Source organism: Haliaeetus albicilla, chromosome 6 (assembly GCF_947461875.1).
Source record: "Haliaeetus albicilla chromosome 6, bHalAlb1.1, whole genome shotgun sequence".
In the NCBI taxonomy this organism is placed as follows: domain Eukaryota; kingdom Metazoa; phylum Chordata; class Aves; order Accipitriformes; family Accipitridae; genus Haliaeetus; species Haliaeetus albicilla.
The window spans coordinates 36,697,771-36,724,386 of record NC_091488.1 but is presented as its reverse complement, the minus strand read 5'-3'; the positions used below and the strand labels follow the sequence as shown (position 1 = coordinate 36,724,386).

General features: G+C 41.0%; 1 protein-coding gene across 20 annotated transcripts in view; it reads left to right on the top strand.

Moving 5' to 3' along the window:
- Nucleotides 1-26,616, top strand: part of BBX (BBX high mobility group box domain containing) — a 148,201-nt gene that overhangs the window by 104,685 nt on the left and 16,900 nt on the right. For 16 of the 20 annotated variants that reach the window (XM_069785567.1, XM_069785564.1, XM_069785573.1 and 13 more), the window contains 6 exons: nucleotides 1,666-1,731; nucleotides 10,491-10,571; nucleotides 12,760-13,672; nucleotides 14,565-14,703; nucleotides 17,959-18,107; nucleotides 25,742-25,831. In XM_069785567.1, the coding sequence (XP_069641668.1) occupies nucleotides 1,666-1,731; nucleotides 10,491-10,571; nucleotides 12,760-13,672; nucleotides 14,565-14,703; nucleotides 17,959-18,107; nucleotides 25,742-25,831 (1,438 nt within the window). The remainder of the gene's footprint in view (nucleotides 1-1,665; nucleotides 1,732-10,490; nucleotides 10,572-12,759; nucleotides 13,673-14,564; nucleotides 14,704-17,958; nucleotides 18,108-25,741; nucleotides 25,832-26,616) is intronic. The other 4 variants (XM_069785560.1, XM_069785561.1, XM_069785563.1 and 1 more) reach the window with 4 other exon arrangements.

Sequence of the window (26,616 nt, the reverse complement as noted above, 5' to 3'; positions counted from 1 at the left end):
GGTCTTCTGCAAGCATCACTTACTTGTTTGTATCTTTCCAGCTTTTGAAATGGTCATAATCAAGTGACATACAAATATTTAGCTGCATAAATATTGGTTGTACTGGATGCTGGGTGGTGTTTGAGTAAGTGCATATGGAAAGAAATTTTGTCATAGCAGGGGTTTCTTTTTATTACCTGTTTTCACACCAGCTGTGAATCTGACTCCCGTGTCTTTAATACTCATTGCTGTGTGTACCTTCATACTCCTCCCAAAACATCATCACTTAAGGAGCAGATACATTGCAAATCATAGCACACAAAATGTGATTTATTTTTGTTTTGAGTTTTGTTTGTTTTGCTTTAACATCAACCCACAAGACCTTAAGTTCCCACAAGAACTTAAGATCTGAGGCGTTCAAAACATTTTAGAAATAAATTAAAGCACTGATCCTGTATTTCTGATTGAAGGTATCGGCCAAAGTACGTAACCTGTAATTAGGCTCTTAAACAGCCTGCTGGCTTTTCTTATGAGGTAGAGGAAATGCCTGGTGTGTCAGCAATGAAAAGCAATACTTAGAAGCTCCTTAAAATTGGTTAATTCCAGTATCACTTGTGATACTTCTACGGTAATAATTCAACATCCATCTTCCAGTATTTCTAAGATGTGTTTGTATACTTGTACTGTCAGTTGAACAATGTCATACTTTGCATAGTTCCTCTTGATAACAGTCTGTTTCTTGAATTTCACTGCTAAATCTTTTAAAGAGTAAGACAAATACCAGCTCATTTAATTGTTTTGGTTCATTTTACAGTGCCCAAGCAGGACAGTGCCAGAGCCATGTGGTAGTAGGCAGGAATTGTGTTGTGTGCTGCAAGACAGGCTCTTGCTAAGGGCTTGTGACCACTGGCTTTTCCTTACCCATTGAAGAACTTCTTCAGTGGGTGCCAGGAAACAAGCTCATCTGCACTGCTATAATGTGAGGTTTAGACGTAGCTCACTGATGATCAGTAATTAAAAATGCATATTAACTAGTCTTACTTTTCAAGGATGTTAAACAGCCTGTAGTGAGGCTGCACCTAACCAGTGCATGGTAGGTATGTGTGTCAATGGCAAAATAATTGGTACTTGTACCAAGGTCTAACATTAATCAGAGGTGTCGTTTGCAACAGAAATAATTGCCACAAGTTAAATAGTGTAAAATGCAGTTACCTTAGTGTCTGGGATAGATCTGGTATCTCAAAGTACCTGCACGCATTGTGTCCCTGTCCACACTTGCCTTCCATGCTAAGTAGCAATTTGTGCTCTATCAGCACCACCATTTCGCTGTCTCAGGTCTCTCACTGAACTGTGAAATGCAATATAGTGTTAAGTTTTTGTTGCTAACCCTGTTTTGACTTATCAGCGGGCAAATAAAAGCCCTTCAAAAAAGTCTTAGCCTGTTCTATTGATCCTAGGAAATATTTTCCTTGTGAAAAATAATTCAAAATCACCTTTTCACAGATCACCCATTTATGTGTCTCCTGGAAAGCAGATACTGTTCTTTGTACGGGTGTGCTGGGACTCGTTCGCATGCTTTTAGGTACCAGGAGTCTTTCTGTTTGATGGATCAGAAATTTAGCACGTTGAAGTTTGATATTGAAACTGAAGAGTTAGGTAATACAAACATAATTGTTTTCCTGACAGATCTCTTCGGGCACACCTGGAGCGGTAAAACAAACTGAGGAGTCAGCATTGTTCCAGTTTGCTGAGGTACAATGGCTGAAATATGGTGGGGGAGGATGGGAGGAAGCAAGGAACCAGAGTTGTCACTGAATGGCTAAGCACCCTGTCTGATAAGAGATTCCCATCAGTAGATGTTTATCTTCATGACAGCATTGTGTTAAGAAAATCGTGGGGGGGGAATAACCAGTGATTGGACAAGACTGGCCAGTTCTGCCAACTGTAGTATACACAAAAGGTACCGGGCTTGTGAACGTTACCTGGCCTTCCATACCAAAAGACATATTTTCCAAATGGCCTTTTAATTTACATCTAGGAAAACAACAAACAAAAGACATTCTGAAATGACCCTGTGCACTGCCTGTGGAAGAGGCTGCAGCAGTGCAAAATGGCAACTGCCCTAGAGGCAGGAATGCTTTGCAAAATAACCTTGCAGGTCAAAGGAAGCTTATCACAACAGCTACAAGGATAGGTAACAGCATTGTTAGCTGGTGACTTATAAAGCCTATAAATTACCCATAAGTATGTAAGCTATCCTCCTTCCTCCACGTATTAAAGATTTGGAGTTCTTAAAGGTTGCTTTTAAGGATTTCTTCTCGCATGTGTTTAATGTGCCTCTGTGAATTGACTTTCCACACTTATACTCTTCCTGCCCATTTGGGGGAGTCTGGTACTGCTTGCAGAATCACTTATGCTAAAGGTATATTCAGGGTGTGTTTGAAAAGACTGGGATTGGAGCTGGTGCTATTGTGGGGGAAGGTAATGGGGTGAAAAGATGCCCTGTTATTCCATGTATTTACAGAGGTTGAGTACATACAACACGCTTCTTTCTGTTAAATGTTCAGCTAATTGTGTACTGTGTATTTTTAGTTTGGCTAGGATGGGCCTTCATGTATTTCTTAGGAGGCCCAATTAAGAAAAAACAGTTTACTGATTCAGGTGCCATAAAATACCTGATTACAAATACCCCTATGAAAGATACAATAGAGTTAATATCTCTAATCATGAAGATGTTTTCATATGTGCCACCTTTTTTTAAAGTTACAAGTAAATTTGGAAAGCTCTTTTGAGGAAATTAGTGGAATTGAGCAGGATGAAGCCATGCGTTGAAGTCAACCTTTTAAACCAAGTAAAAGATATTAAAGTTACAAGTATATTTGGAAAGCTCTTTTGAGGAAATTAGTGGAACTGAGCAGGACGAAGCCATGTGCTGAAGCCAACCTTTTAAACCAAGTAAAAGATACAAGTTGGAGAACATTTCTTGTGAATTTTATTGCAAAATATTGCACGAGTGAATCTGTTAACTTAGTTTCCAAAATCTTAGCCATCTTACATTTTAATTAAACAGCAATTTTAAGATACCTACGGAGTTGAACAGGGTATGAATTGCCTTTAGTACAGCATTTTCAAATTGTCATGTAAAACCTGACTTAGCCATACTGTCACAGTTTCACAGAACCTAAAATCATTTCCTCTCCTAATTGAACAAACAACAAAATGACAGACGTGAAAATTGTCATATGGATGTGACAGTGCATTGAGTTGCATACCACTACGCTGAGCCAGCTCATTTGGCACATTGGAGTGCATGTATGAATCATCAAATGTTAGGTTGAAGAGGTGCTTAGAAAGTTAATTAGAAACTGGTGAGGGCAGTTTTAATGTCAAGGTTAATCTCTTTTTCTTGTAAAAACATTAAAACGTGTGTGCACTGTGGAGGGGGGGTATTTTTTTGGTTGTGTTTTTTCAGTGTCTGGAAATAAGGGACAGAAATCTGGAAAAGCAAAAAAAAAACCCCAACTAAACAGAAAAAAAACCACAAACAAACAAAATCCCACCAAAAACACCCACCTTGTTGGCCATGGTTATTCCTCCTGTGTTATACTGTTGTTGTGAAACCTTAATGGCAGTGACTAGCATCATGTTTTATCTATAGCAATATAGCAATGGCATTTTTTTAAGATTGCAGCCTGATTTCATTTGGGTTGTTCCAGGGAAAAGAATTGAGCGTGCTACAGAACCTCTTTAAGCTTTCTGCCCCTGCTGTTAAAGCTGCTTGTGCCCTTTCAAATATAAGGGCTTTCATTTGCACAGGGTGTCTTTGTCAAGTTTGGCAAAAATCCCGTTCCTTACTGTGCCACTTCTTACTGGGTCCTGTCTATATGAGCGCATTACTGCATTTAGTAAGCTAAATTATAGTAAGCAATTTGCAGTAGGCTGCTGTCAGCAGTGTACAGTGCTACAAAAGAAAAATGAGAGGGAGAGAAAGTAGTTATTTAGCCAGTAGCCAAGTAGACCTGTGAAGAAATGTGAAGTGTGCTGTGCTCTGATGTGCCTGGAGACTTTTGGCAGCCATCCCAGCTCAGTTTTGGTTCTGGCTGGGTGTTCCTCATATGTTCCCTCTCTCTGCGCCGCCTTTGCGACAGGGTGAGTAAGAGTGCCTCTTTGTGAAAACAGCGATCCCATTGAGTAGATTTGTCATTTAAAATGGACACCTTTACCCCAGGAGTACGAGTCCCCTGTCACTCAGAAACAGCTTGTTATATGTAGACGTAGCATGGGATTCTTCTCATCTTTACAGCCTCAGTTAGCCTTTCATCTGGTTGTCTGTCCAAAGTGCTATAGTCGTCAATTAAAGCTGTTGAGGATAAGGCTAATGAGGCCTGCCCAGTGACTTGCCACAGATGATGAAAATCCCAGGACTAGGACTTTGTTGGGTCCTGCAGATGCGCGGGCAAGCACCTTGGAGGTCTTCAAAGATGATGTGACGTCCTCCTAAGAGCTTTTTGAAATTTGGCGTGTTGCTAAGTTACGCTCTTGGCTTTCTCGTTCTGCTCTGATCTTGCAAATACTTGGTCCTACTTTTGTCCTTCTCATTTGTACCTTTATGGAAAGACATTATATAGGCCAGTGATTTCTGAGCAGTGGGCTGTGTTCCTTAGCGCGGTGGCTGTTTGCAAGCTGTCTGCTCACATGGGCTGGTTGCTGTCATCCTCCTTGCCATGTGAGGGAAGCAGAGCAGATGGGACCCCTTGCTCTCTTGGCCTTTCTGGATGTGTGTTTGGCAAACGCGAACAGATGGTGATGACTGCTTTGTTGAGAAGAAACAAGAGTACCTCTTAGACTTACTTAGCTAAACTCTCATCTGTTACTAAACAAAGAAAATGCTTCCGGAGAGTGAAAGCAATAAAATTGCTAGTTCAACCATCTGAAAAACAATATGAAGCCAAAACACCCAAAGTGTTCAGCTGCTTTTCCGAATTTTTTCTTTAGGTGATTTAATCAAAAAAACAATCTCATGCAGCATGCAACAAGGTGGAGTTTTCTTTGCTAGTCCAGTAGGTTACTATCGTTTAAGAAATATGCATGCCTGAGGATGATTTTGTCCCTGCTGCCTTCTCACATACTCACTTTGAGCAGGCTTGCAGGTAACCCTTTCTGTTTATTTCTGTGCTGAACAAAAGGCTTGAATCCAAAACTTTCAGTCAAAATGCCTTGAAATTGGGAGTGTGAGAGCTAGTCAGTATCTTCTCTTCCAGCCTTCCCTTAGATAAAGCTGTAATCTTCCCAGGTAAAGCTGTTATGTAAAATAGACAAATATATTTGCTGTTTGCCTGTATACTGAAATGATTAAATATCTGTGTTGAAATGAAATGCCTATTCTAGGAGGGAGATGAAAAAGTGGCAGGTACCATAGCACATGCTTCTTATGCAAACTAGAATGTAATATAGTGACTAAAATGCTGAGCTGCATTGTAATAAAAGGTAACAACTTGATCCTAATGATCCTCAGATTAAACCTCTACATAAGAAGGGGCTATTTGTGGTTGTAATACTACAGGTTCTGATTTTTTATAATTAAAACTGGAAGATGGTGTTAAGACAGGGAACGAGATCTGTAATCGCACTGAGAGCTAACTGATCAGCCATCCTCTTATTTCTGATGTTTGGCCAGCAACTTCAGCAGAATGAGTTCTACATTTATGTCTCTTGCAGTTTGTTTTCTTGACTATGAAGAGGATTTTTTTGCTGAAGTGAAATGTTGCCTTCCTCTCTTTCTATTAGTATTGCAGGGATCTCACTTGCATTTTGTTAGGAGCACCCATTCTCTTGTCAAAATGAAATTCTTTACTGTTTCTTCACATTGTGCATCAGGAGGCAAGATATGTCTGCATGTTCTCAGGTTATACTTCAGTGTGTGGGTGTTTTTCTGTCCCTTTTCTGCCCTTCATATTGCAGTGAAAAAATCATTAAGAGCTGAGAATTTTTTATGGTAGAACGATAAAAAGTTGAGGCCCTCTTCGTGCCAAGTGCAGCGTACAATATCACTTACTGCAGTGGGTCCTGAGCAGGTTCACTGAACTGTCTCAAAGCAAAACCAGGATTTTGAATGATTTTAGTTTAATATTAAAAATTATTAGTAATCCACATTCAAATATTATTCACCTTATTTTAAACAGCTTGCAGTAAAATGGATGTCCTGGATTTTGGCAGGGGGGCTTGTGGTGGGGTGGTGTAATGAATCTCCTTCATGATTGAAAACTAAACTCTTCAAATAATCTAGTTCAAAAGAAGGACATTAAATGTAAAGAGAAAGGCTAAGCTGATAATTTTTGCACCTGAAAGATCATGGTCATAAGCATGTTTTTTGTCGTGAGGCGGATGCCACACTGGTGGTTTCCCCCTAATCTTAGGGCTTTTCAAGGCTTCCAGGTCAAATACTACCATGTAATGCCATGCCAAAAAAGATCAACTATGAGAAATAATGATTAATTCTTGTGTTGGTGAACTCATAATGCTGCACTTGGAAGCAGGTCAGAAAAAAATTAGCTGTGAAAGCAATTCCCTGAAGTGCGGTGTAGTTATTTACTGAGTGCTGGTGCTGGCGCACCAACATCTGCTTAGAAGGCTAGATTTGATCTCCAGACTCAAGGTCTTACTTCTTTTTTCTAACTAAAGAAAGTGAAACAAGCAGTGCCTGTGAGAACAAATGGTCCTCTTCTATTATCTAACCAAATGGGAAATGCTGCCCAGGCTTGCCGGGAGAATTTTATTTAACCTTGACCACCAGAGTTCATGTTTTTAAGCAACTGGTATGTCTTGTTCACTTAGTCACACAGAACACTGGGCATGATAGACTATTAGCTGTGGACAATACAAACGTAGAAGACAATCCACGAGCCTAATCTAAGGAAGAAATTCTGTATTTGCTTGTATCCTAATGACTTCTAAATGCCTGTTAAGTGTTTCTTGCATGAGATTGCTTCTCTCAAGTAGGGCCTTCTGCCAGAAAGATCTAAAAGTAGCTGATTTAACTAACTCCTTAATTTTCTGCTTCTTTTTCACCCTTCCTTTCTGTCTTCCCTGTGTGCTACTGAAATATTTTCTCCTCTGTTCATTTAAAACCTAGATCTTATCAAATACTTCCCGATTGTCAAGTACTGAGCCTGTAAAGCACTGTGGGAAGTCAGCACTCTTCCAGTTGGCAGAGGTAAAGTGATACCGATTAGCATCACGATGGGAAGATGTGTGTATCTTTTCCCCAAAAAAGTATGACTTGTGTAAGGTCTGCTCTAGTATCAAATTTGGTATTTCCAGATGCATAAATTAGTAAACAACGGAATAGCAAGAGAATTAGGCAGTGGCAGTGGCCCCAGGGACCTAGCTTTTCCTTATACACTTGTTAATGTGCATAGTTTCTTGGAGACAGCACAGAAAAAGTTATGCTTCTTTTTAGAAAATTAGCCTTATAACTATAATAAAAACAATGCTCAGGACAATAGCAAAGACGAGACAATGGCATTCTTCTTCATGAGGAGCTGGATACCAGGATTCAAAAAGTAAAGTTTTGGTTATAAGCACTGGAAGGTGCATTGCTGAGTTGGAGACCAAGAACAAGAAAAGAAAAGTAGACTCTGAGGAATCTGTATGTAGAGTTGGAAGTTGAAGCAGTGTATTAAGTTCTGAAATTGGCAGCTGTCAGCAGCAATCAAGAATACTAGGTCAGGTTTCCCAAAAGTCCTAGAAATTCTCTGTGATTCTTAAATATAATCTTGTAGAGGTCTCCTCTTTGATATGGATGAATCACCCAAAAACCTTTGAGGCTTGGTGTGCAAATACTATTCTTCTTGATGATTGAAAGATGAAAATACATGCTGTATTCCAGGTAAATAAGGGAGGATGCTACCAACCTTACTCATACACTTTTTTTGCTTGGGTGTGGGGGTTTTGTTTGGGTTTTTTGGTGGTTTTTTTTTTCAAAATCACATCCTGTGAGGAAAATGGTTCTCTGGATCCCATCTAGTGGCATCCAGCCATATATTCTTGCTGGTGAGGTTAATCCCTCTTGGAGGGAAAAAAAGACAGAGATTGAAAGCACCGAAATAAAAATATTTTGTGCCTTGTTCCATGGATAGTAATGCTACTCTCTGACTTTATAGGGACTTAGATGAGTGGAAGAAAACCTGCCTTACCCTACAGGCAGTCCATGGCAGTAGTAGAGTTTGTGGGTGTATACTATGTTGTCAGCAGTGCCTATGCAAGAGTGATTATACCTAACTGTGATCAGTGATCCATAAGGGCATTTGAGTCTTGTAGCCCTGGGACAGCAGAAAGGGTGGTAGTATTTAGTCAGGGACACCAGAATTTTTTGAGGTGTACTCTTACAGGACAGCAGCAGGCTTTGAGTAGTGCTGTTCTGGGGCAAGGCTGTTGCTGAGTGCAGCCTGACTTTCAGAAGTCAGCATTGAAAGTTGTGATGTGACTGTGAAGCTTGCGAAGCCCTAATTTGGGGGAAGGACAGGTGCTTGTCCACAAGAGTGCAGAAAAGTGAAGCTAAGTCTGGCAGCGTGATGTTTGCATGTTGGACAGGTTTCCATGATCTCTCTCTCAGTGATTGCTCAGATGGATTCCTACAAAATGAATGTTAAAGGCTCTGACTCAAACTGAGAAAAGCATGGCAGATGTGCTAAGCACATTCTCCTTGTCTCTAGCACTTGTAGGACATCAGTGCTATTGGTGTTGGTTTTTTTTTCCTCCCAGTTTTGGAGTTCTCCATAAGGTTGGATTGTAATTGGATAAATAAAATATGAGAAATTCGGCTTAAGTTTTCAGACAGCAGTTCAGGACCTGGTTTGGAGCATCCCAAATAAACTGTGTTCATTATCACCTTGAGGGTGTCTTAGGTTTGCAGGTTCCTTTGGCAGGCATCTGTGCCATGCCGCTGTAACTCCAAACCACAGATGCTGTGCACTGGAGGGGACGGGGCTGCGCTCTCCATGCCGCTGGCATGACAGGGGTCTGGCGTGTGGGAGCCTGTCTGCTTCAGCACACCACACTGCTCTGCTGCTCCTTCGTCTCTCTGCTATGTGGATTAACCAATTTTATCTTTTTTTTTTTCCTCTCTTCCCTATGCCTTCCTTTTTGGTATTTCACAGTATTTCACAGATGGTGGTAAAATAAAATGCAGAAGTGGGTTAAATTATTTTCTAAAAAATTCTGAGAGTTTCTAAGTTTCTAAAAACGGTTGGAGCAGTTGCTCTGCAGTCTGAAGCCTGGGAGGCTGTTGCTGATCAGCTCTGCTGAGTCTCTTGCTGTGCCTAAACACACGCTTTGTCTTGAGCGTGAAGGGAGGCAGTGGTGGGGGTGCGCGTCACCTCCGCAAGGCAAGGAGGCCACTTCTGCCGCAGAGGGCTAACAGCACTACGAAGGCTTGGCTCTAAGCGACATTTGGAGACTTGAGCTGTAGTGGTCAGAGCTTGGGAGATGCTGCGAAGAGCTGCAGCTTCCAGGAGACGAAGAGATAGCATTGTTAACCTTTTTTTTTTTTATTTCCTTTACGGCAACGATGGGTTGATTTCTGCAAAATCGACTTTGTGGGCCCATGTTGGTTGACAGCAATGAAAACTTGAGTTTGGGGAGATAGGGAGAGCTAAAAAGTTGTAATCACTTTAGTTCCCCAGTCCCTAGAACTCCACCTGTTTCTAAGGAAGCAAGTATAAGAAACCTGCAAGCCTGATGAGAGATTATGGGATATGTCCTTAAAACCAGAACATTTTCTTCTTCATACTAGTGGCCAATCCTGAGACTCATGTTTTTAATTTGTTTAGGAAAAGATAATTTCTTTCCACCTAGCTTAAAACTGATACAAACCACTCTAAAGTATTGAGGAGGATCATGGCCTGATACAGGAAAAAGATGCTGCAGAATAATCGGCTACCTGCTTGCCAGACAGCCTCCCATAGTCTGAGGACTAGTAAAGGTTACAGAAGGCTTAAGGGCTCCTACTTCACTTTGGTTTCATAGCATCCCTCTTCTATGTCCTATAGGACACCAACAGGCAGTGCCATAGCCTGGCAGGAGTAACCTTCTTAAGCTATGACAATGAAATGATTTTGCCATCAAATGTCCAACTAAGCTTTCAGAAACACCACCAGCTGGGTTGCATCCTGGTGTAGATTTCGTGTTTAGCCACTGGAGTCTGTTCCTGTGTGAGAGAGCGTGTGCTTCAGTTCATCGTACTCTTCAAAGGGAGTCCTGACAAGCAGATCCCCAAATCTGCAAATACCTTTTAGTGTCCAGTGGTATTAACCACCGGAGCAATTGTGGAGCAGGGTTTTATTTATAACAGCATGCACAGGTCTGCACTTCTTTTTCAGTATATCATCTTACGAATAAATTTGGGGAAGAGGGAGGAAACAATCCATTCAAAAGCTGTGTGGTAAACATAAAAGAATTGTGCTGGTAAAAGAATGTTGGGTTTTTTTGATCCCCCTCTGTTTTTTCTTTAGATTTCTTCACGTACATCCCATTCAGGTCCTTCTGATTTAACAAAACAGTGTGGAACATCAGCATTATTTCAGCTGGCAGAGGTAATATTAAAACACTGGTGACTAATTACCACAGGTGCAGTGGGGTGGAGAAGTTAATGATGTTGATTCCCATAGTCTGGAAGACAGAACAGTGCTACAGTTATAATTACACTGTTGCTTATAGAAGCATAAATTATCGTGGCTTGGGTGCCATAAGTCAAGATTTCCCCAGACTAGCCATCAACTTGGAGATTTCTAAGAGTGTGCTGCATCTGAGAAGTACCAGACCCTGGTGGCAAAAGGGACTTTCCAATCACAGTTGAAATTGTTTCAATTCCTTGTTTTAGGGTTTGGGGTTTTGACTGTTTGGTTTAGCCGGGGGGCACAAGATGTTGAGAGGGCTAGATTAGTCTGTTACTCAGATTAGGGCATTGCCATTACAAATTGCTGTTAAGGGTCATTAGTTGCTTTCATTTATTCTTGCTTTTCATGCCTGCTGTTTTTTGAAGTGGGGTCAATAACTTCTGTAGAAACTCTGCTATTATACTCTCAGCAGATCCTCTTTCTGGGAACAGTTAAAACCAATGGCCTCATATTGAAATGTTGTATTTCTTCTATTTCTGAGCTTTTTCTTTTTTTAAGCTTTCCCAATCTTAAAGACTGTGAATTGCAAGTTTATTTAGAGCTCACAAAACAGAAGTCGCTTTTTTGTAGCCACATCTGTGGTCCTCTGTACTATTGGCTACTGCAGAAGAAACAAAGGTATAAAGAAAAAAAAAAAATCCATTGGCAAGGGCTGTGCGTGTTGAATTCTCAAAATATTATTACTGTCCAATGAGTTGCATTTTAAAGATTGGTCTTTAGCTTTTGAAAATCACAGGCTGTGTTTACATTGCAGTGCAGTAAAAAAGTCACCAAGAACCCACTTCAGCATAGTTGTGGGGTTCTCCTCTGTGTAATTTAACCTGCTTCCTAATAGATGCTATGCTGCCCAAGCTTCGTTGTTTCCAGTGCTCAACCTAGCTTGACCTGAACCAGATCAGGAGTTTCTACCCTGTGCAGCAAGAATTTCAGAAACTTACTACAAAGCATTCTGTCATTGTTGTTAGACTCATACGTATATTGGTGTAAGATATTTCTATTCTGCAAGGAAAAAATGCCTTGCTGATTTGAGAAATCTAAAATTGACTAAAGAGAACCCAGTGATCTGGAGGGTGCATCCATACTGACCACATGGCCTGTGGGCTGAGCTGCAGGATAGGGAAGCTCCTGATATCTAGTTCAAAGCAAGCCTCTTCCATCTGGTTTTGCTCCAGGTGGCTGTTTTGTTGACATTCATTTTAAAAACAAAATAACACTGGGAATTCAGCTTGGGGGCTTTGAGGGGAGAGTAAGAAGAAGAAAGCATGTCTTCCCGAGCGCAATTGCTTGGCGCTGTGAAGGACTACGCTGTGTAGCAGTGTCAGTGTAGCTTACAAGTGATCCAAAACCAAGAGGACCTCCCAAGTCAGTGCTGCAGGAACATGGCAGTTTAAGGACCTTTTTTCAGCTCTTTTTTTTTTAATATTGCTGTTCTCAGACAGTATGAGGGTTTTGGTTTCCATTAATGTTATCTTCAGGAGGAGATAACCATGGCAACCACTGCTGCTTTGCAGTTCTTTGCAAAATAAGTCTGTGACATGAAAGATTTGGAAGGCTTTTTTACTACCTTCCAAATTATTTCGCACATTCAAGTAAAAGAAAATAATCTCAATTACTGACATTCAGTTAACTTTTTTTCCCCCCTCCTTCAGGGCCATTTGGAAAATGGAGGAAAGAATGATATAGGGACATTTGGGAGCGGAAGGGGTTATGGATATGAGATTTCAAGTAACGTGTCGGTGGCAATAGTGAGAGATACTGTATTGTTCCATTGCATTTGGGGTATTCTGAAAATCAATCTAGCAGTGGGTTTCCAGGTTATAAAAAAGGCACTTAAAGGATCACAGAAACACCACTGAGATCAGTTGGAGTCTCTTTCTGTTAGAGCGGTAGAACGCGCCAGCCTTATTCTACTGCTCAGCTATCATCATGTCGCATCAGTGTCAGTAGGGCTTCAACATATTTTTCAGTACTGTTCTTTTAGCATAGTTCGGTTTCCTGAACTACGATGCCAGAGAGATTCCCTGTGTAATGCTCCTGTTAATACAGGTAAGTAATGTTAATAGTTGGTGTTTGTTTCATCGCACTGTTTTTAAACTTGTTTTAGATGTGCCTTGCTTCAGAAGGAGTAAAAGTGAAAGAACCTGGGAAAACAAAAGTGGAAGCACCGGAAGATGTGGGAGGGGAAGTTCCAGAAGAAATGGAAGTAGAAGAACTGGAGAACACAACAACACAAGACTCCTGTAAAGGAAAAGTAGAACAATCAGAGATGGAGAAAATGCAAAACCGGGATGAGACAAAAGCTGAGGAATCACAAACTGCAAAATGCAGAGATTTTACTAGTCTTGCAATGGAGAACAGTCCTTTTGAGAGAAATGATAACACAAAGGATCACATGTGCTGTTCTCCAGAGCTTTCAATGGCTGACATGAATATCCTCGGGCTAAAGCCAGAAAAGATCAAGAAGAAAAAGAAAAAAAGTAAGCTGGACCGGCACACAAATGAAAAATCCACCCCCAAGAAACAAAAGAGGCAGTCCTCAGAGTCAGACATTGAAAGTGTAATGTATACAATTGAAGCCGTTGCAAAGGGGGACTGGGGTGCTGAGAGACTTGCAGAAGCTCCCCGCAAAAAAAACCGCCCTGTCTCAAATGTGAAGGGAAGCGTGTTGGATACAAAATCACCAAAGAAAAAAGTGAAATCGAAAGAGAAGAAAACATCAAAGGAGAAACCCACGGAGACCACCAAAGAATCAAAGCCTCCTGATTTCCTTACTATTGCAGCCAGCAAGGAAGTACCATGTGAGGCTTCTGATAACATTAAAGTGGAACCACTGACCCCAACAGAGGAGGTGGTACCCCAAAGCTTACCAGGACAGGTCAAAACTGAGGACAATGACTGTGTTAAAAAGATAGAAACCTGTGGCTCCAGGAAATCGGAGAGATCTTGCAAAGGTGCTCTTTATAAAACTCTGGTGTCAGAGGGCATGCTTACATCTCTGCGCGCTAACGTGGACAGAGGTGGGTGGCTTTGAGTTTCATTTACAGCATGGACCGCAAAAGCCTGCCTGGAGTGGGAGGAAAAACAAAAGTCCTTGTTTAAGCTGGAGTTTGACCAGTGTGTGATGGGAATGCTGTGTCTGGTCACCTGAGATGCTGGGGGCAGGTAGAGGGGATGGACTCCATGGTCCAGGGCAGATGGTCTGGAGTCCTGCCATCTGTGTTCCTACTTACCTCACAGACTCTTAACCTGTCCCTTTTCGTCTTTTTATGATCTGAGATTTAGCTTTTTGGCCAAAGGCTTTGCTGGTTAATTTGTCAGCCTGCTGATAGATGTATGCGGGACTTGTGTTGTATGTAACCCTGAACAATTAGCTTGTTTCTATATAAACAACTCTTGTGGTTGTGAGCATAGTTCTCAGTCCTACAAGAGGCAAATGTGTTGTGCTTTTGCTTTGACTGTTAGTTTTGCTGTAGGTGGTGAGCGAGAACCTTTTACCTTGTGGAAGGATGAATTTGAGATAATTTCTGGAAGCTTTCAGTGAGATGTCTTGAAATGTATTTTTCCAATTAGTAGACTTATATGTGTAAATAGAACAGTCAGAGAAGAAAAATATGTTTGTAATTTAGGGAAGTTTTATTACTCTGAATCTAGTAATGTCTTTCTGCTCCTTTATACCTCGAGAGATCCTGACTTTAGAGGTAGTATAAAAACCGGGATGGGGGTGGGGGGTGAGGAGGAGGAAATCGTTGCCAATAACATCATTATCCAGCCTAAAATAAATAAATACCCTTCAAGAAGGTCAAGCACCATAAGTTGCAGTACTGAATGGGTACACCAGTTCCTTCTGAGCCCACTTTGTTTTGGCACATTTTTCTAAAGATGAGAAACAATTTTCTGCCTTCATCCCAGGAAAAAGAAGCTCAGGAAAAGGCAACTCCTCAGATCATGAAGGATGCTGGAATGAGGAAAACTGGGCTTTTTCCCAAAGTGGGACAAGTGGGAACAAAAAACTGAAAAAGCCTAAGCCAAAGGAAGAGTTTGTTTTCGGGTAAGTTGCAGCTTAACACTGTTCAAAGTTTTAGTTAGGTCAGCCTAGTAACTTAAGAGTGAATCGTCCTCGTTGCAGCCAAGTGAACTGCATCCAACACCCAAATAATCACAATTAGACAGAATTCTTTAAAATAACAAAACCTGCTGGGATGAGTCATGGTCTAGATACCTGTTGTTTATATACCAAAGTAATTCCTTGAGATCTTTCCTGGTTTACACTACTGTAAACAGATTTGAAAGAGATTATTTGCTCACCTCTGAAAAAACCAAAGTGCAATATTTACCTGCTCAAGAGGTGGTAAAGAGGATTCCTTACATTTTCAGAGCACTTCGCGAGCAGTATTTAAAGTTCTATGTAGGTGTTCAGTCATCATAAGCAGAATTAGACTAGAAAGAATAGAACTCTTTGCCCGCTTGGAGAGATTGCTTACAGAGGAAGAGTAAACAATGTTCTAATATTGGCAAATAATTATGATAAATAGATCATTTTTCCATTGTAGAGACAAGATATTTAAACTGTTCATGTATACCCTGAAGAAATTAAATATATCAGAAGAATAACTAATGATTACAAATGCATTAAAATTTAGCAAGGCCACACAGAATTACTGTTCTAGTATATGAATAACAATTTTTGTCAGAGTATTGCAGATCTGTTTAACTGCAGGCATAGTTGTTAAATCTGCTTAGCCATTCATACTTGCAAATTCTTGAAGACTCCTAATTATCTGAATTCAGAGGGTGAAAATGAATTGAAAAGGAGTAGATTTTCCACACTTCCTGCTTTAAAATTGTAATATGTTTCTTCTGTGCAGGCTTGTGGTAGCCTTTCCTATAACCTAGTCTATGGGAAATTTAGCTGCAGCTCACTCTACAACAAAGATACTAAATTGATGAAAATCTCCAAGTCTTGCTTTCTTGGAATAGCCAAGAAAAAATAATGGAACGCTTCTTGTATTTTTAGTGCATTGTATATAAGTTTTGTAAATATTTTTTAAATTTAAATTGAAAGCCTGAAAACTTCTCACACCTAATGGTGTGAAAACTGAATGTATCTCCTAGCCAAAAAAACCCTGTAGTTACAAATGGTTCATTCAAAGTAGCTAGGAAAATTGTGTAAATGGTTAATTCATTTGACAGATACTGTTCTGCCATCATTAGTGGGCTGGATGGGGAAAATACATACTCACCAGTCTTGCTTCTTGATTCAGTCGTGTCATTAATGAGTATTGCTCAGTGAATTCTGTAAAGGCAGAATCGGTAATTTGTGGAGCGTAAGTGCTGGAAAAGGTATCCATCTCCCCGTTCATTGCCATACCTGATCTTCTGGCTACTTGAAGAGCTGGCTTTACCTGCTCCTCTTAACTCCTCCTGCTCCCTTCAGAATCACCTTTCAGCCTCGTCTTGTGTAAGTGTGTAGGGGGGAAGGTCCTCACCCCGTTGGAAGTATGTCTTTCTCCCCACGTCCTCCTACCTCCTCCGTCCGTAGCTGCCCACACGTCCCCGATGGTCCCTGCCAGGTGTGCTGTGTCCACGGGCAGCCCCCTCCAGTGCCGAGCAGTGCTCTACCTGCCTGTATCCTCTGGCAGGACTAGGCTCTACAGCTTGAAGACCTCAGCTCAGCTCCATGTGTCTAACCAGGCTTGTGAGATGCTCTGAAAATTCATGACAATGTGAATGATTTTTTTTTTTTTTTTTTTTTAATAATGAATCGCTGACATAGGGATAGCAGCACCCTCCGTGTCGCACAAGCTATAAATTACTAGCCAGGATGGCAGCTCGACTGCTTTCAGGGTTGGGCCTTCCCAATTAGAGCTGCAGCCCTTCCTATGCCCTTGGGGCAGGTGGCAACAGGCAGCGGGAGAGGAGCTGGGGCAGAGGATGGAATTGCATGACAGCTGTCAGAGCAGAGAATCAGCTTGTTTTGTGGTTGTCAGGGAACATCTGCATGGGAGAGAAAGGTAGCAGTGCTGAGCACGACTAATGTCAGGTATCTTTGTGATTTAAAAACAAAACAAAACGTGTGCACACACGCACACACAAAAAGAAATACTGCAACAAACCAAAAGAACCCCACCATGCACGCAGTCTGCCAAGAGCCGAAGCTGTATTTTAAGATGGAAGATTGCTTACCGAAAGAAGTAATGATTACAGAGATAAAATGAGGTATCATTGTGTGTAGCAAAGCTTTCAGAATGCAATTTGTTTGAAGTGCTGCTTCAGAGAGCAAAGAAAAATGCCATGTTTCTTGTGATAATTCCAAGTGTACAGTGTGTAAGGGCCATCCCTCCAACAGTTATGCCAACTTCTGTCAAGTTCAGCTTTCCCATAGCAAACAATTAAATATGAGTAGAAAATGTCACTGTTCCCCCATCATTGACAGTGCTATTTATAATCTGCCTAGCTGTGCACACTGCCTTTTATTAAAATACAATTCTTTCCTATTCTCCTGCCTGGCTGCAAAAATTTGCTGGAACAGAGTGCTTATGCAAGCCAGCGTAGTCATTCCAGCCAGAGATGCTATGCCATACCATCCTGTTAGAGTGGTTTGTTTTCATCTGGCTATTAGGAAAAACAATACCCTGTATGTGAATTTCTTGAGTTATAGGCAACCTAGTTACAGTCATTCAGGTTGGTCTGAAGCATGAGGGATGTTGCGTTTCATGAAAGCATGAGCTAGTTGCATTTTTCGTCTCACAACAAATAAAATATGAGAGGAGAAAATATAATCCCCCAGAACGAATACAAAGCTAATTCCTACCCCAAAGCATCAGGTTTTAGAATATCCCCAGAAGATTGAATAGTTTGACATTTTCTTCTGGCTTGAATTGTTGTTTCCATTCTGGTGTAAGAACTTTTATGTGAAGTTATTTTATTGGTTTGTTTATTTATTGGTTTTATTGTCTTTTTTTTCATTCCCCTCACAAAACAGACAAATCTCCTTTATGAATCTGTGCAGCAGAACTAAATGTCACCAGTATGACACTGATTTATTTCTTTTTTCTAATTTTAATATGTGCAACTAATGTAATCAATTTGTACTGAGTTACAAATGCAGAAGCTGGAGTGTACATTCTCATCCCAAATTTGGATTAGTATATACTAGTTTGGTGTCTACAGTGTGCGTGCACTTAACTCTTTCCCACTCTCTCTATGTAGATAGGTGTCTATATACGCACACATGCTCCTAAACAATATTTTTTCTCCAGAAACAGAGTTACATTTAATTTGATTGATTTTGTTTCCCCTTTAGCTTAGCAAAGTTGGAAGAAGAATTTGAAAAGAAATTCAACAGCCTTCCTCAATACAGTCCTATTACCTTTGACAGGAAAAATTCAGCTGTTCCGAGGAAAAAGAGAAAGGTTGGAAGCGGCTCATCCGAACAACCAAAATCCAACAAAGGTAAATTACCATGTGCAATACATTCTTAAGGAACAACAGTGCTATGACAAGCGCAGGAATTTATATGTTCTTACTTTACTGTTATTTGTGAAAAGTGTGAAGTCAAAAATATTTTTCTAGCACTGAAGTTAGTTGGTTCTCACCTGGGTTAGTTTTCAGGCTGCAATCTTCACTCCTGATTTTCATGAGGAGTAGAACTGGTTAGAGTTTGTACATGAAATATATTCCTCATAGCAAGCAAATTTATCAAAAACATAAATATTTGTAAGGTAAGTGAATTTGACGAGTTTTCCCAGGAGAAAATGGGGAAAAAATGGCAGACGATCATTTTTGACATTTTTCAAAATGTAGTTTTATGGCAGTTTACATTTCACTGTAATTTTAGGCTCTATAAATTAAAACATAAGATACCAGAGGTGTCTGAAGGAAACATTTGGATTTTTTTTTTTTCATCAAGATTCTAACTCTCTATCATAAGTTTGGAGCAAAAATGTCCTGACACGATAAAAAAGGTTAGAGGACAGGAAAACCAATTCCATACCCAGCTTTGTTTCTGATGCTCTTGAAGGGAGAAACTTATGACATATTTGGCTGTTTTGTATACAGACAACCTGTGACACAGAGGTGATAGAGAAGTGAGAATATGGTAGGGAAAGCTGCTTTTAGACTGTGGCAGAAGTACTGATGCATACATACAGAAGGATCAGAAAATGAAGGAATGACGTACCAGTAATTCTACAAGACAAAAGGATGCTCAAAAGAATCCTCATTATGCACAGTTCACAATGTGAAGCTGGTTTCCTTTTCTGCTACTATGGTAGTTCCACTGACTGACAGGTTTTCAGATCTAATATGGCTATTTTCACCAGGTGACCCTGGATTAGATCTATGCCTTTTGAATGCTTCACAAATTACACACATGACAGTATGCAGGATTGAGCAGCTGTTCTTTTCTAGTGCATGCCAATTTTGGTATTGATTTTTGTACTTATATAATTAGACGTGGAAGTGTCGCTTTTGCAAAATTAGACTTCTGCTAATACCAAGTGAGTTCTGACTTCAAATGCCTTTCATTTTTTTATGCTATGTATTTGACAGAACTTCTTCAACGAGCATGAATTAATTGCTTTACAGTATGATAATACAGTGGTTAATTAAGCAACATCTGTTGGGAACAAGATCTCTTCATCTACCGTGATCTGGCAGTTGAAGTTGTAATAGCAGCTCCTTGGATTTCTCACTACAGTATTTACCTGTTCAAGTGTCTGTATGTTTAAAAAATTTGCAGGCCCTACATTGTTTGGGAATGGCACGCTAGAATGCTACTTCAAGTCAGGTAGCCCAGAATGGCATTCTGCTTTTGGCTAGGTTCATATGCAAAAGCTTAATTTTCATCCGTTTGCATCACTTAAAGAGCTTTGGAATATATTTGGCCATGCCTCAAGGGAAGGTCAGAAGCATAACTGCAGGCAGGTTAGAAGCCTGATATAAGTAGTTTTGGCACAGCCCTGTGGAGGAGGCTATGGAGCATTTGCCTCTAGCTGACAAAAAGGCGTCTTTAAACTAAGCCAGCTGATTTGCACTGAAGCAGATGGTAAACAGTCACATGAACTTTTCCACTGACTGAGCTGTGGGGTTGCAACAAGCAGCCCCAGGGCAGGAATATCTGATAGTGACACTGTTGTTTCTGTAGTGAACATCTAACCGCAGCCCCAAACTAAATCCAGACAGAGCTAGTGATATCTGCTCCTAATTTCAACCAATGCTGAATTTGCTCAAGTTACCCCGGCAAGCTGTCAGCTTGTGTCAGTCATTCCAGCTCCCTGGAGAGTGAAGTTCAGCTCTCAAGAAGTGGCTGAAAAACTTTCCGACAAACCGTTTTTCTTTTGGAAAAGAAAGATTGCTAAAAAGTAAACATTCCATGTCAATGGGTCGATTTTAACTTGTTCTGTTTTGTTCAGATGCTTAAAATTAGAATGTGAGTTGTGGCTTTGAAGCAACCTGAACGAAATTGCATACAAGCAAGCTTACTAGCTTAATAGGGAAACTGGTCCAACTAAGCCAAATATTCATTAAGCTGAATCCTCAATTTAATTTGTGGTGTACTGACAGGCCATTCAGCCTTGTCATGCTGTGGCTTGCCTGTGAACTGTGATGAGTCCAAAGATGCTTAGAGAATACTGACCTCCAAAGGTGTTAAGCATACAGATCTGCATACCAGGCTTCTGCAAGTATTGCAGGAAATGAAAATGGCATGTTGTTCAAAATGGTGGAGCTTGGTTTGGAATGGTTCTGGGTTTTTTGAATTATCATGGGGTTTTGTACCATCAGAATTAAACAAAAGTAACATCTTATTCTTGCAATGTGATGAGTGTGAACCGTAAAGGGTCAATATAGTCTTATGGGTGTGACTGTTGGGATATAGGAGACCTTAACTTTGTTCTGCTGTGCTCTGTGTTACCGTGTCATGTGGAGTTGTTTCTGCTGCTTTGCTCTTCCTTGGGGTTGTCTCTGTCTGTAAGGTAATTAGAAGAGATGTCCAGCACAAATAGCGCCTGCTAGTAGTCGGGGCCTCTGCGTGTTTCCAAATGCCAGATAATAATCACTAGGGGTAGGTTTAGTAAACACTCTTTAAAATCATTCCCTGCTTTTTATGTGCAGGATCATAAACTTCCCAGACGTTCTCAGTTCTCAGTTAAGTACTTAATTTTTGCAGTCTACAGATCAGTGCCTACTAAATTATATATAAAATCTGGAAAGTAGGTTGGAGTACTGCATGCTGAACCTTCCCCGGGATGTTACGTGAATAAAAATGGAGAAATGTTTTTGTTCGTTGGTTTTGGGGTGTTCCCCCCCACCGTAACTAGGGCTGTATACCTTAATATGTTTTATTTTGGAGTAAATGGTGCCAGATTGATTTTCTGTCAAATGTCATTAACCTATACCTACAAGAGGCCTGATCTGCTACCTAACTCAAACAGCCAAGAGCGCCAGGATGTTTTCTTACCCCTAAGTGGAAAATTGTGCTTGTCATGTCCAGTCCTCACTTCAGCCAGTTCTTTTCATATAAAAACACCTGAAGAACCCTGTCATGTGAAAGCTGTTTCAAATGCACATATATAAGGGAAAATTTGAACTTTCTTAAATGCGAGGCAATTTTTTCCCCAGAGCTTTCCAAATTGTCCAAATTCTGCTCCTCCTGAAATTAATGGGGTCTTCCATCAGTGAGAGCAGGATTGAATAAGCCATAATGCTCTGGCAAATTCTACCTCAAGCATTTTGAACTGGGAGCGTGCATATAAAATAATAATGTCATAAAATGGCTGAAAAATACAGCTACACTGAATCAGCGCAGATGGCCTGCTCTGACATTTGCTGGAGCTGTGACCGATTTCTTTTTTTTCTTCTTTCCAATGGCATATGTGCCAAAACATCCCACCACACAGAAGTCAGCAGTCTGCAGTGAGTCACTAAGCCGCTTGTATGCAAAAATGAGCAACAGGCATAGTCATTATTTCTGCCTTGTGCTGTGAAGAAATGCTCACTTATACACTAAGCACTTCAGTAAAGCTTTCATTTTGGGAAGGCAGGGAGAGGAATGCATAGTGTGCTTTTATTTGGGAAAGGGGTTGTCTACAATTTTTTTTTTGTCTGTGGCCTCTAGGACTAGAAATAAAGCATCAACTTAAAACGGATGCTTCTTTGTGGCATTCCTCTTGGTCTTAGCTCAGGGGTTTTTTTTTGCTTGGGTCAAAGCATTCAGATGCCTGGAGATCTCATGCCGTAGTGTTCCAAAGATCATGACCTAAAAATACAGCATCTTCCTCCTGAGAGATGCAGAAATACACAGACAAATCTGTTTGTCCTGGTTTTCTTATGATCATGTTGAAGTGTTCTTTATTTGATCAGGCCCTTTAAAATAGGGAACTTTGTGGGAACAGAGGGAGCATATGTGCAGAAATGTGGAGGAAATGCAGTTATGGTTCATTATGTATGGTGGGTTCATTTTCTTGCCTGCTGCTTTCTGAAGCAGCTGCCGTTGGCCATAGCAAGTATTCCCAGGAGGGGATCCTTACCGCCCTCAGTGAGCACAATGGACAAGCCAGGGATTAGCAGGTGTTTAAATCCTGTGGCAACTGCTGAAGTGCGAGGGAAAGGAAGAGCCATGTCAAATATTTCCAATAGAGAACAAGGAGCAGGAGAAAAGAACTTACTTTACGCTTGCAGATGGCGCTACAACAATAGCATGTAAACTAACATTAAAAGTTTTTTTTTCAACTTTCTATATGAAATCACATCCAGGGTCCGCTGCCTAACAGCAAGCCTTTTAGGTTAGTTAGTTTTTCCAGTTATGGATTTTGTCTGGATTGAATGTTGACAAGTGGCATTTGTTCGAAGTCTCACAGTACTCGCCTGCTGTCCCCACGAAGCAGGTGTAGCCCGGCCCTCCGTCCTGTGAACTCCTGCATGGGTGAGTGTGCCTAAACTGTGACCCTGGGGAAGCCTGAAAAGGGATATTAGCTCTATCCCAGCCAAAACCAGCACATGATCTCAGGAATGCCCCCTTGTTCAGCCTTTCCTACATGCAGATGTCCTCTCCGGTCCAGACTACATTTTGCCTTCTCCATATTGGTTTAGTTCAGTTAATTTCCCTTAAAAGAAAAGCTCTGGTTTTCATACCTGAATATGCCATGCACAGATCCTGTATTTGGTAGTTCATTGGCTTAGGCCTTAATCTAAAGGCAGGATGGGATATGGCCATTTTCGAATTACTGCCAGATAGTCTATTCAGTAATTACTAGACAATCTGTATGTGTAAGTGTGAGAATGATTGATTGTAATTTGGCTTTTCACAGAGCACAGTGAGCATATCCTCTAGTTTACTCTACATAGTGCAGGCAGGGAGTGTGGATGAAGTTTCTCATGGAGTCAGAAGTTACATTCTCAGGTCTGAGTATGACATGTTGACCTATTTAGCTATTAGCCCATCTTCTCTTTCACTGCATTCATGGCCAAAGGGTATTCAAGTGTAAATGGGCACTGCCTTACAGGAATAACAGCTAAAAGGGTAGGAAATTGGAATTTTTCTTTTGAAAAGGCAGCTTCTCTTGACCCACTGAAGTCAGTGTCCTTGGATTTTTCATTTGGGAGCAAAATTTTACATGGAAGTGGTGTGTGCCTCGGAGTACCCTGCATGTCACAGGTACAAGCTTATGACAAGGGTGCCTTGGATGGTAGAAAAGAGATGAAGGACATGCTTACTTCATGCAATGCTTGCCATCTTTTTTTTTTTTTTTTAATTTTTCATCTCAGTTATTCTGCTTAAGAGTTGCTGGCACTGGCTGACAGTCTACAATACTGATTGAAATGGTCTATAGGGTGCAGGCTGAGCTGTAGAAATGGAGACTTCTGTGATACTATGTAATGTGTTGCTTATTCCAAGCACCTGCAAAAATCACTAATTTTCTAATTTTTAAAAAACAATAAAAATGTAATAAGAATCATCTAGTTATGTACCTCTACCTCTGTCTTCTTGTGGAACTGTTGTGGGAAGACAGTTGATGTGGATGAAGTGTTTGACCTTAGTTTTCAGAAAAGCTCAGTCTTTTCACTTAGGCTTTCCCTCAACCTGCCTGAGCTTTTTCATTCCTTGTTTGGCATTTTTATTGCACTGACACTAGACTGCTTTTCCAACTCTGTGATACACTCAGGAAGCTATTATAAAATTTGCAGAACAACACTTGAATCAGTTTGAGTGAATATGGCCTCTTTTGTGGAACTTTCTGATATTTTCTGTACAAGTTCTAGTGAAGCTATTCAGATTCAAGCTGATGTTGTCTAAGATGGTGTCTCGCTTGGACTTCACTTGGTTTGTTGTTTGACTTCTAGGGGTTTGGGAGATTATTAATCTTCTCCCAAAGTTTTGACTTCTTCAGTAGTAAAACCCAAGTAGCAGTGAGCCATAAGCCAGCATGTACGAAATTTTAGGGTTTCTGTGCCTGCTTCTGACTGGATTTTAGCTTTCTCTTAGTAATTTTCAATATTACTCAAACAGCCTAGTGTCTGTGAATGGTTTTCTCCTCATAAGACTAGATCCTTCTTCCATATGCTACACACTTTTCTCCTTCCTTCCCTGCGTATAGAGAGTCAGCGATGGCAAATGGCAGATGCGTGATGTAGACTTACCTTGATCAGGTGTTAGTACACGGTTGCAGTTGTGTCTCAATAGCCAATGTGTGTGTCTGGTTCCTTTTAAGGATGAGGAGGAGTGGAGGAGGCTGGTATTTGTGCTGGGTAGAATCCTCTTCCAGGTCAGCTGCAGATGGGAAGGACACCCTCTTGTTAGACTATAAGCCGTCTTGTCACCTGCACTACATCTCATTACTGTTTGGGCTGGTCTGTTCTGAGCTAGCCTGAAGACTTGCTTGCCTGCTGTAGCTTTGGAAATAAGATTTTGAAGTGGAGTTTCTGAAAAGTAACTCCATAAAAATGGCTTTGCAGTGTAGAGATCATGCATCTGTTATATCTTTGATCTGTTATGTCTATGTTGCTGCTGTATCACTGTTTATTCTGTTAGCGAGACAAAGGATAGCTTCTTGATGACCTCTGCTAGTGGCATACTTGTGGCCTGCTGTCACATAAGATGTCTTCCGAGTACTACTAGTAAAGACTCTGCTATCAAAGCAGGAATGGTACCATGAGCTGGGCATAACCTCACCTTCCTCTCCTGGGAGCTTTTACTTCTGCACTTAGTATAAACTCATTTCTGGTCACCAAAAAGGCAAAGGTAACTCTTGCATTCTGTGGTGGGTTGGCCCTGTCTGGTAGGTAAGTCCCCACACTGTCACTTGCTCACTCTCCCCCAGTGGGTTTGGGGAGAGAATTGGAAGGGCAAAAGCAAGAAAAAAACCTCATGGGTCAAGATAAAGACAGTTTAATAAGTGAAGCGGGGGGAAGAAACAAGTGATGCAAAAGCCAGCACTCACCAACAAGAAACTGATGCCCAGCTGGTCCCTGAGCAACAACTACTTTAGAAAAAACTCTCCCCCCACTTGTATTGCTGAGCATGACGTTATATGGTGTGAAATACCTCTTGGTCAGCGTGGGTCAGCTGTCCCAACTGTGTCCCCTCCCAACCTCTTGCGCACTCAGCCTACTCGTTGGGGTGACAGAGTGAGAAAGAGAGATCTTGATGCTCTGTAAGCACTGTTCAGCAGTAAGTAAAACATTGGTGTGTTACCAACACTGGTTTGGTCACCGGTCTAAAACACAGCACCATCCAGGCTGCTATGAAGAAAGTTTACTGCATTCCAGCCAAACTCAGTACACATCCAAAAGAGAGCGTATCTTAAACAAGCAAGCAAACCCCTTGGTTTATTGTGTGGTTAAACTTTCCTAAGGTCATCATTCTCCAACATGCTTTGTATGCACTTAAGCATTGGGAGCTAATGGGTTGAAGTACAGCCTGCTGAAAGCCTCCAGAGTCCATTCTGGGCAGAAGGTCAGGTTTTGTGCTTCCCCATGAAATGGAATCCTGTATTAGTGGAAGGGGAGGTTGTATAGTACATACTGTGACTGTTGTACCCTTTTTAAAACTGCTAATTAAAAGTATGTATTGTTAATGTTGTCTGTAGGTTCATTCCAGTCTCAGAAAAAGACCCTATTCCACAAAATTGTCAGCAAATGTAAGCACAGAAAGGAGAAGCTTAATGTTCCGGACACAGGTACTGGTGCATTACTTAGTTAAGGTTTTGGGACACCTTCTCTCTCAATTCAGTCTTGGGGAAATGCTTCTAGACTGAGGCTACTCAGCTCTCTAGTCTTTGATTGCTTTGGTCCCTTATTTCCCTGTCTGCTTTGATTCCGTTAGCTCCTGGATCCAGTTGATCATATTACCTTATTCCAGTATGATGCTGGTTTGGTTTTAATTGGCATCTCCCTTAATTACAGTTTCCCTGCTTCAAATGGCATGCAGCAGAGCTGACAAAGCAAGGGCAGTTCTGCAGTTGGCCCTGAACTCTTTTATCTTCCAAAGCAAGTAGCTCTAGTCCTCTGGTTGCTCTTACCTCCATCCCCTCTATTATCTATATCTATATCTATTATTTATCCCTTTGCCAGAGCATTTATCCATGTCCCTATCTTCTCTCCCTGTGATTTTCTGCTGTCTAGAACTTTGCAGACTGCAGCTGGTCAGGATGTAAAAGCTTGTTTCTGCACCAGCTCTCAGAAATACTAACCTAAACCAACCCTCCCTCTGTAGAAATCTTAACCAGCTTTCTGTTTGCTTCAGGTTGAAGATGACTTTGACAGTTTTTTAAGTTACACCCTGGACTTGCTCTGCCCTCTGCCCTGCTGGCAGGTCTCCAGAGTCTTTTTTTTCTTGTTACAGTATTGTGGTTCTGCATACCTACATACTCAAAACTCGTGGGGGCATTTTCAAGTGTACGGTATGTACAGGATTATAGCTTAGCCTGCTTCCCTGCCCGCCCCCCCCCCTTTTTTTTTCTTT